The 11,540-nt window shown below is 27.5% G+C and overlaps 1 protein-coding gene across 1 annotated transcript in view; it reads left to right on the top strand.

Annotated features, from left to right (window-relative positions):
• The window catches only part of LOC126901132 (E3 ubiquitin-protein ligase UBR4), a 65,619-nt gene extending 57,338 nt beyond the window's left edge, over positions 1–8,281 (top strand). The window contains exons 64-72 of the mRNA XM_050677382.1: positions 3,831–4,253; positions 5,509–5,781; positions 6,034–6,147; positions 6,211–6,348; positions 6,431–6,906; positions 7,048–7,368; positions 7,432–7,762; positions 7,834–7,993; positions 8,080–8,281. Of these exons, the coding sequence (XP_050533339.1) occupies positions 3,831–4,253; positions 5,509–5,781; positions 6,034–6,147; positions 6,211–6,348; positions 6,431–6,906; positions 7,048–7,368; positions 7,432–7,762; positions 7,834–7,993; positions 8,080–8,141 (2,298 nt within the window). The 3' untranslated portion in view covers positions 8,142–8,281. The remainder of the gene's footprint in view (positions 1–3,830; positions 4,254–5,508; positions 5,782–6,033; positions 6,148–6,210; positions 6,349–6,430; positions 6,907–7,047; positions 7,369–7,431; positions 7,763–7,833; positions 7,994–8,079) is intronic.
• Positions 8,282–11,540: the final 3,259 nt, after the last annotated feature.

Raw genomic sequence — 11,540 nt, forward strand, 5'->3', positions numbered from 1 at the left:
TTTTTTATATTTGTGACCCTTTATTTGCTCACATAGAGGAATTAATAACAACTTTTGTACAAAAAGTTAATTTATTCAATTTAACTTAAAATCTGTACTAGAAATACTGTGTTATTTATAACACAGTTAAAAAACATACTATTTTTGTGTTAAAATTAGTAAATCATGATGGGACATCCTATATATTCCTTTTATCTGACATATTATTTTACTTTTGTTTAAAATGCCATTTAAAGGGGAGGTAACAGTAATGAAGTTACTGACCTAATATAATAATATTATATTAGGTTATTATGTATTAATAATTATAATAACTAATATAGAACATAAACAGAACATAGGTTAAATTAAAGCATATGTTACATACTATAAGTAAATATACATGCTATTTTTGTTGTCAAATTTCATATTTACTATTTGAATTGCTATAACTTTTTAAAAAATGTATGGATTAATGCAATTTTTTTATAAATACTTCATACATATTCGTTTTACATATTTCGGATTATTTTTCATTATAAAGAGAGAGTTCAAAACTTCAAACATTTGTAAAAAAAGTAGAATGTTTTCAATTTGCCTTTTGAAAATGTTCTAGAAATACTCCAGACATTAATCATATGTTAAATTAAAACTTATGCTATTTACTATAAGTTAAAAAAAAATTTTTCTCAACATATCTTCTGTATGTAAACGTTCCTAAAACTTAAATATAAAATATTATTTTGGTGTAAAAAATTACCGTTTTTCAAGTTGTTACAATTTTTTTTCAATTATAGTAAATAGCATAAGTTTACATTTAACATGTGATTAAAGTATGGAGTATTTTTGAAACATTTTCATAAAACAAGTTGAATGACAATATATTAGCCATATTTACAAACGGTATTAATTTTAAAATATTTGTTATAACAATTTTTGCCTTTATTAAATTACTTATTTTGATGTAAAAATCACAATTTTCTATTACAAATTTTTTTTTTTTTCATTAATTTGTCTATTTATTTTAAACGGTATAGTCCTATTAAAAGGAGCTGAGTTAATTACCTATTTAACCCCCTTTTACAAAAAATTATAATTAATAAATATTTCATTGTCTTAAAATAATAATTATGTTAAGAAAATCATTTTTGGTGTTTTTAGTTTGATGTTGTCATATGATTCACGTAACAACAAAATATAAAAACAAGGTTAAGGTCAAAAAAAAGACAACATACTACGATATATTATACTTCTTAATTTATCATATTAAGTAATAGTTAATAATCAAATAATAGTTTTTTAATTCATCTTTTGTAACTGTTAAGGATATTAACTTTATTTTATAATGGCAGCATACATATTTAACTACCTTATAAAATGACAAATGATTTATTTATGAAAATGATTGGTCAAATGATAACTTTTGACCCATTATTTTAGAAGTTGTAACTATTTTAAAATTTAGAATTGAGGTAAAGTGTGGTTATAATATTTTTATCATTACTTCCTCCATTCCATATTAAAAAATGTTAAAAAAAACTTCAATTATAATAGGTCTAAAGTTATCATTGATTAGGAATTTTCTTAATTTTAATTCATTTTTTACTTTCTAAACTAGTTAAATATAATTTTTTTTTTTTTTGCCACAGGTAATTTTTAATGAATCGGCAAACATTTTTCACATCCAAATTTTTGATAAAATTGGCAATTTAAGGCGATTCAAATGTTACAATTAATTTTTTTGACTTAAAAGAAAAAAAAAATTGAAAAAAGTTAAACTTTATATTCTATGTCAATTAGTTTTATATAATATTCATGAAAATCAGTATATCCTATCATAAGGTATATTAAAATAAATTAAAATACAATACCAAGAATTTTAACACAAAAATAGCATATTTTTAAATATGATAACCATGTTCACTATACCTCAAAACTTTTTCGAAAAGTTATAATAATTTAAAGTTGGAAAAATAAAATCTAAAATCGTAAATGTTAACACCGAAATTGCATGTTTTTTAACTACGGCAACCATTTGCACATAGAAGATAAGTCGTCGGTCCAAATTTTTTGTTTTTTGAACTTAAAGTACATAACATTAGCATTATTTTAGCATTTATTTGAAGCTTGGAGTATTTTTGAAATATTTTCAAAACTTAAGTTGAAAAATTAAAATTTTTGTGCAGTAGTTGATATTTTGAATTTTCCCAGTGCAGATTTTCAAAAAAATTTATTTCAAATGAAAGTGAAATATCTATGGTTTTAATATAAAAAATAATTATTCGGATTTGTTTATTTTTCAATAAGTTATGACAATTTTTAGAAAAAAAAGTTTAAAAAATATCGAAATTAACCAATGTTCACTATTTATAAAAAACAAGGGCAAAATTTTTAATTTTTGAGGCTAATGTCTTCAACTAGATATGATTTATGATCTTTTTATGTATCATTGAAAAAAAGTATGTTCAGTAAAAGCTGAGAAAAAGTAGTGACAGACACAAAAAAAATAACAAATCATGATAAAATTAATAACTTTTAAGCTTTGCATCGAAGCTAAAAGAAACGTTATAATTAATAAATCAAGAATTTTATAAAATTAAAAAATACCAAAATTAATTTTCATGATATAATTTATTATTTTAAGAATAATCAGGTGGTTAATATTAAAAGAATCACACTGTATACACAACATCTTTATAATTTTATAATTTCCTCCTTAAAAATTACAATACTAAATTTTTCCATATCAATTTCATACTAAATTTAATGACTGTAATAATTATTTATTCATGCATTATTTTTATAAATCAAAAAACTTATAATCAGTATACAGAGTGGCCAAGCATCCACTGACAACTTAAATAACTTTTGATTCAGTTAATTTTTTTTTCTTAATAGTTAATTTACTTGAGGGCTATAATAATAATTTAATTAATATCATTTTTATAATTAAATTTAAAAAAATGTGTTGAAAAATTTAAAAGTAGCCATCTTTTTGAATAGATTTTTAAAAATAATTTGACGAAAAAAATTCTTATTAATGTTTGTTAGTTAATTTTCAGTAAAATTTTTTATTTCATTAAAATTTGAATTTTATTGTATTTATTCCACGGTATCAATCGCTGGCTATATTTTATAAAAAAGGACAGAAATAAACATAATCTTTTCACGTTAAATATGATATAAGTATGGATTTTTCCATGAAAATTATTAACAATGACTAGTTTTAATTCAAATAAAAACACGAACAAAACTTATTATTTAATAAGCAGTTTTATCTCTTTAGAGATAAAACTATTTAATTTACTTTTCTTCTGTCCCTTTCTCAACACGTATTTCAATGATTGATACCGTAAGAAATCACATGAAAATTAAAATTTCCACAAACTTTAAAATAATACAGACTATTTACTATTGAGTACTAATAAGATATTTTTCTACCAAAATTTTTCTTAAAATCTACTCTAAATAAAATATATTTTATTTTTACATTTAAAAATAATTAATATTTTTAATAAATGTAAAAGTATAAACTATTGAGATATAATTATAAACCTAATGTTAAATTGTTATTTAAAAAAAATTAATAAAAAATATTAACTATATCAAAAGTTATTTAAGTTGTCAGTGAGTGCTGGGCTACCTGTATAAAAAAGGAAATATGAGTTCATGTTGCTTTTGGAATAATTCAATAATTCTTTCTAAAAATTAAACACTATCCATAAATTTTCATCAAAGCATTTTTTATAAAAGTGATTTTAATCACTCTCAGATATACTAGTCCACACTATGCCACAATTCCTCAATGCTGAGTTTTTAAAATATAGTTATAATTTCACTAATTTTTGAAGGTTTATAAAAAAATTTGGCTTCCTGAAGGCGGTGATAATGAGGCTGCCATGCATATAGTTTACCGTATGAGAGGTTTACTGGGAGATGCTACAGAAGAATTTATTGAAACATTAGATGCTAAATCCGATCAAGAAGTTAATAATGAAGAAGTCTATAAAATGGCTAATGTAATGGCAGAATGTAGAGGAATAGAAGTCATATTAAATCGTTTATCTACAATTGAAGATCTTTCTAGATCACGTCCATTACTTCAAGTATTACTTAAATTACTTAATCTTTGTGTTAAAGTCAACCACAACCAAGAAGTATTGACGGATCCAAAATTAGGTTCTATTCCAATATTATTAAGTACACTTGAACTTTGTTTGAATAATGAAGCTGATGGATTATCCAATACATCTTTGACTGAACAAACTCTTGATGTAAGTAAAAAATTATGAATATTTAAATGATATGCAGAAAAACCAACTCTTTTTTCCTTTCATGTGTATTTTTATGCCACCGAACAAACCTAGTCAAGAAGCATTACTTCCCTGGCTTGCTCAATACTATTTATTTCACATTACTATATATATACAGGTGATTAAAATCTGGTAAGACACTCATTTTCTCAGAAAATATTGAGAATTTTAAATTTTATTATAGAGAAAACTCTACAATAATATATAGTCAAACCATTATTTTTTTCGTCCCTTCAAGGATAAAAACAGTTATTTATAATTCCCTTAAATGGGAACCCTTATTTTTAACTTAAAATTATAATAGAAAAAAAAATTACAAACAATTTTGTTCTTATAATTTTTTTTATCAGATTAACCGTTCGTCCGTTACAGCTTGTTAAAATTAAGTGATTTTAGGCCAAATTTCAATTGTTATTTTACTGTATTAAATACAGAAGTCATTATTTTTATTTGCTGTTGCATAAACCAAATTATATTGATTAAGTTATGACAGATAAATTAGCTATAAAAATTTATTACGCACTAAATGAGTGATAACAGTAATAGATTCAAACCGGATTACCAGATTTTAATCACCCTGTATATAAATGATATTTATATTAAATAAACTTATCACTAAAGGTTTAATGTGTATTATCATCGACAATATTTAAAATACCCTTTTTAATTTTAAATTACTATTGCTTTAGCCTATAAAGCTATAGTATTTTATTTGGTCCAAATTCTTCAGGTACAATTTTTAGTTGTTTATATCATTGGAACATTCCTAGTTTTTCCTATCTTTTTTTCTCAGAATCTCCTTTAACATTATCACTTCATTTGAAAAACGTTTGATGGAGCTGCAGTTCTCAAGACTTGGCTACTTCTAAGTGGCCTGTTGCTCTAGTTAGACTCATCCTCTGTGGATCTCACATAGGAAATTTCATGAATATGATTGTAACCATGCCTTGATACTTTTTTGAAAATAATACATTACTATTAAAATTTAATTTACCAAGCTTTTATTATTAAAAAAAATAATTGAAGATCAATTTTATCCAACATAACACCCTTTATTTACAAATAAATGAATTGATTAAATGATATAAACAAACATTTTGTGAGCATTGCTTTTGCAGTAGACATATTAATACATACTATTAATTAAAAAAATTATATTATTATGTTATGTAAATATTAAAATTTACTGAAAATTAAACATAATTTTTACTTTTAGATATTAGAAACAATTCTTTCAAAAGCTACATCTCAAAGTCTTGATAATTTTGCTAAACTCTCTGAAACATTTGGTCCTGATGATCATATTCAATATCTATTGAATTGTGCTTCTAATGCACGTTATAATATTGTACAACATTTAACAAGAGTTTTAGCTGCACTAACTTACAACAATCAAGCAAAAATGATGATACTCATGGATCATTTTTCATCTGTAATTTCTGATTTTGAGAAATTTGATGATGTTCACTCGGCTGAAGATGAACAAATGGTAAATACACATACATATATTTATATATATATATAGATTAAACTGACAACTCTTATAACTTTTGATACAATTAAAAATTCACTATAATTTTTATTATATTTATATAATTATTTTTTAATATAATTTTTTTAATTAAAAATTTTATTAGACAATGTTCTTTTAAAAAATAATAATTATAAACATTAAAAAATAAAATAGTCAGTATTATTACTTTGTCTCATTATCTCATGAATAAAAAAAATTATGCTTCAGATGAACCTATTTTGTGATTTGACTTATGGCATTGAAAACAATTCTCTTGGAAATACACTAAAAGATTACATATTGTCCCTTGGAGTTATTAATAATGTTATTAATTATATTACGGTATGAACTATTGTTACTCATCTTTATTGGTTATTTATTTATAAAACTTTTTAATTTTAATAGCATCATGCACCTACTGTAAAGTCAACATTGAATAAAAATAGTGAAAAGGATGAATGGAAAGAATTTATTTCCAAGCCATCATTGAAATATATCCTAAGATTTTGGACTGGATTGGCTAATGGTCATGAATCAACTCAAGTAATTATTAAATATTTTATCTTTTAACAGTTTAATTAATGGTAGAAAAATAATAATTTTTAATATTTAATCTGAATTTTAGACTGCTGTATCTAATGAATGTATTTATACTGTTCATTGCTTAGAACAAGTTTCATCAGATGAGCATGTAGGTTCTCTTGCGGAAAATTTATTAGAAGCATTAAAATCAAATCCTATTATGGCTGAAAAAATTGAACTTGTTCGTGAACAAACTAAAGCTGAGAAAAAGCGGTTAGCAATGGCTATGCGACAAAAACAACTTGGGCAGTTAGGAATGCGTACAAATGAAAAAGGTCAAGTAACTGCTGAAACATCTTTATTACAACAAGTAGAAGATTTAGGTGAAGAAACTGGTCTTGTTTGTGTTATTTGTCGTGAAGGGTACAAGTTCCAACCTACCAAAGTATTAGGTATTTATACATTCACCAAAAGGTGTGTAGTTGAAGAACATGAAGTAAAAGCTCGAAAAACTATTGGGTACAATACCGTCACTCATTTTAATGTTGTACATTTTGATTGTCACATGTCAGCTGTTAGGTTTGTATTACTATAAAATATTTTTTTGTTTTTTGGCACATTATTTTTCAAAAACTTGCACACTTCATTCTAGAAATTCAGAAAACTAAAAACAATTTAAATGGCTGATTTTAGTATTTAACTTTATACATAATGTTTTAGACTTGCCAGAGTTCGTGATGAATGGGAATCTGCAGCTTTACAAAATGCCAATACAAAGTGTAATGGGTTATTACCTATTTGGGGTCCATCAGTAGCCGAATCAGCTTATGCAAATTGCTTAGCTAGACATAATTCATATTTACAGGAAGCTACTAGTCAAAGAGATATTAGCTACACTCAAACAGTACATGATCTTAAATTATTATTGCTAAGATTTGCACAAGAAAAAAGTTTCCATGAAGATACTGGAGGAGGTGGTCCTCAATCTAACATGAACCTCGTACCATATCTTATACATATGGCCTTATATGTAATAAATACGTAAGTAGTTGTTATAAAATATAATTTTTATAAATTAATTTAATAACATTGTAATTCTTGTAGAACTAGACGTTCAAGTATAGAAGAACGTAATCTTAAAACATACTTGGAAATTAGACCTGGTGACAGAATGATTGATAATTTCTATGATACTGAAGGACCTTTGTATTGGTTAACCATGACAATATTACTAACACCTTATTCTACTTGGACATCAAATGCCCGTTTATTACACTTACATCGTGTTATCTTTATGGCTCATGTTCACCATACAAATTCATCTATAGCCCCAAACATCCGTTCTATACCAACTACTCCTTATGATTATACAGCTTATAAACCAGTACTTATGTTCTTTGCAATTATCAATACAATGTATGATTATTATTTTAAGGTAAATTTCAATGAGAATAATAACTTATTTAGTATTACTAAAAGATAAAATTTCAAAAATATATTTTACAGAATGTAGAGGTGTCAGAAAGTAAAAACTGGCCAACAAGTTTGGCTGATTATATAAGACACAATGATGAAAATTTACTTAAATTATCTGAAAAAATGATGACAACTTTTAGTGAAGATTTCTTACCTTGCACTTCCTTTGAAGAGTACTGTGATGTTGCTCGTAAGAAAAACTTAGATTACTATTGTTCAATACACTAAATTTAAATTATTTGTTTATTAAAAATTATTATTATTCTTTATTTTCAGGTCTTGATATAGGTGATCCTGCAAACTATATTAAAAGCATATTAAATACATATATTTATTAATTTATTAAAAATTTGAAAAACGTAATCACCTGTCATATATTTTTAAATATATACTAATTATTTATTAACTACATTATATTTTCTTGTAATTCATTTAATAGCAAAGTAAATAAATTAAAAATATAATTTTCAGAAAGCTATCTTATTTTTATTTTTTGGGGTTTGAATATAGCCAAGAATCCTTTCTACAGTTAGAAATAAGAAAAATGTCATTTATATATATTATAATCAATTTTTTTTTTAATACAAGTTATGTTTCATCAATAAAAAAACGTTTTTGTTGCTCTGGAAAAACTAAAAAATTTATAATTAAAAAAACTTGATATATAATGTATTGATGAAACAATACATGTCCTATAATGGCTATATCATATTACATTATAACCGTTGTCATTATATATGGCATAAACTCACTTTTACAATTTTTTTAATCATAAAGAGTCAATTCATGCCAAATCACCTAGAAGTGGTTGCACGACCCCCTAATTTTTTTCTTACATTTTCAGGGTTTATTCTTTATGCTATAATTAGATTATAACAATTTTTTTTTTGTTTTTTATAATGTTTCCACTTTTAGGGCTATTTCAATTAAAAAAATGTTAAAAATAACCAGAACATTAAAAAACACAGATTATTCAATATTGACTTAACCTTATTATAACTTAAAGTTTATATATAAAAAAAATTGTTTTAATGTAATTATAGTATAAAGAATAAACCCTGAAAATTTAAGAAAAAAATTAGGTGGTCGTGCAACCACTTCTGGATGATTTGGCATGGATTGACCCTAAAGTTAACCAATTATGCAAGACAGTTTGTGCGAGTAAAGTTGAATGTATAAACTCACCTTTCGCAACAACAAATTGTCTCCATCCTTCGCTATCTTTTGCACAATCTTCTATATTCAGAATATATATATTTTGTGTTTCTTATATTCAGAAGTTTTAAGTCTTCCTGCATTTTATTTATCCGTCTATGTCATCCTGTTTGAACGCAGCGCCCGGTGGTATTCATGCGGGTTCGTTATGATGTGGGATAAAATATTTGTCGGGTCGCGTAGCGAGTTTCATGTGACCGAGCGACAAATATTCATTTATAAATTTGCGGTACGCATCGTATAAATCTGCATTTTTAGAAAGACGTTGTTCGAGATTATATAATCTTTTGAGAGCTAAATTACAAGATTCGCCGAACCCGTGGTTGAGCGAAGGTGTGNTCATTTATAAATTTGCGGTACGCATCGTATAAATCTGCATTTTTAGAAAGACGTTGTTCGAGATTATATAATCTTTTGAGAGTTAAATTACAAGATTCGCCGAACCCGTGGTTGAGCGAAGGTGCGTTCATGTCAGCGGTATTTTTATTACACCCCACAGAAATCTCGTCTTTGAACAGTAGCCCCACACAAAAACGACCGATACATCACGTGTGGTAGTATGTGTAAACCAGTGATTACAGAGTTCATCTTCCGTTGTAGGAATTAGCGGGACATAGGGTTCTTCTATTCTCCAGAATTAACGCAACAAACTGTCAACAGATGGGCTAAGAGTCACGGCAAGTGACGTCAATGGCTGAGGCGAAGTGTCAGTGAGCGAGACTGTACCTACTAATATCCATCCTAGGTAGATGTCAAGCGCGGAGAGTAGACCTTTCATATGTATGATCTCCGCCTTTGGACGTACAATATGTGGAAAGCCTCTCCGCTCAACAACATATCAATAGTACCAGATGTATCGAAGTGGGAATCGGCGAACAACAAGTCGTGATATTGGTCACGTACTTTCGGTGGTAAACGCGTGGTCGGCATGAGATGTGTTATGTTTGATAAAACTATCAAATCATTACAAGTAAAGACTGGTTCTAATGCATAGTGAGATATAAACGTGCATGTAGAACTACCCTTTATTTGGTTTACACGGTTTTGCGCCAAGCCGTCTATCTCGGAGAGGCATTTACGACGCGGTAAGCCAAGACGTGATAAACAATCTGACGTAATCGCTGATATTTGGGACCCACTGTCCATTAACACACGCACACGCTGGTAAGAGCCTGTGTTATCGCGAATTCGTACGACAGCAGTACCCAATACTACAGTACTTTGTGCATATGAAGTACCTGAAAATTTCGGCGGCGTACCACCTGTTTGATTAGCAGTTGACGAAGTAGGTCGCGCAGGTTGATCCATGTGCAAAATAGTGTGGTGTTTTTTCTCGCATTTCTTACACGCCGAGTTTAAAGCGCATGACGATGCAACATGACTCGGTTTAAGACAAGAAAAACATAATTTGTGCGTAGAAATATGATCACGCCTTTTCTGAACAGAAATTTTTTGAAAGGTATAGCATCGATAAAGGAGGTGTGCACCCTTTTGACAATAAGAACAATGCAATTTTATTTTGAACAGTAGACTCTAGATTATTAGACGCGACGGTGGTTAATGAATGTTTCGGTGACTGCGAATTTTTCTGTACCGAACGCGACACGGCTAGATTAGAACCTTTAAGGTTTTCTAAAATTTTACAACGTTGCTGAACAAACTTCAGCAAGTCATTCATAGAAGGAATAATCTATTGCGATATACTGTTTTCAAATAGGTGTCTTATTGTATTATATAGTACACGAGAAGCAATATAGAAAAGCAAAAAACTAGACAGGTCATCTACGCTTAAAATTTTGATTGCCTCGATATTTTCTTTGAAGACATTCAAAAAAAGTTGTAAAGATGAAAGTGATTCACTATTTATAGGTCGAAATGCAAAGATTTTGTCCAAATGTGCTGTTGCTAACACTCTTTTGCTTTCATACCTATCGGTAAGTGCGTTTCACGCTACATCATAATTGGCTTCCGTAATTGGTATAAATTTTATGACAGCGAACGCGGAACCGGACAAACACGAAAGAAGGAAATGGAATCGCCTAATTTTATTAGAATCTACATTCACAATAGATTCAAATGTATCACGGAAAGTAGTCCAGTCTGTGATGCTACCATTAAATTTTAAATTCATATTCGCATACATGTTGTTATATAACGACTGAGAATGGCTGGGCACAGCAACAGCGGGTTGCGATGTGTTCACATTTTGAACTAAGGACGCAACAGCACTAATATCATAAAACATGTTTTCCATTTCGAGGGTCACTGTCGAATCGATAATATCGAACTCTTCGACACGATTTAGTTCTATTAATGCGTTTACAATAGCCTGTTGATGTTCACGAAACTGTTTTTCGAGAACACTTAATTGACGAACGCGTACTTCAAACTGTTCTTTAAGGCTAATGTCAGACTTAAACTTGATGGCGAATTTATGAATTTCAGTAATCGACTTAAGAGAACTATCCCGTTAAGTGCGTGCTCCAATGAGAGTCTTTTCTTCCAGATTTACATTAAAATGC

This window comes from Daktulosphaira vitifoliae, unplaced genomic scaffold (genome assembly GCF_025091365.1).
Source record: "Daktulosphaira vitifoliae isolate Bord-2020 unplaced genomic scaffold, ASM2509136v1 Scaffold_3, whole genome shotgun sequence".
NCBI lineage: Eukaryota > Metazoa > Arthropoda > Insecta > Hemiptera > Phylloxeridae > Daktulosphaira > Daktulosphaira vitifoliae.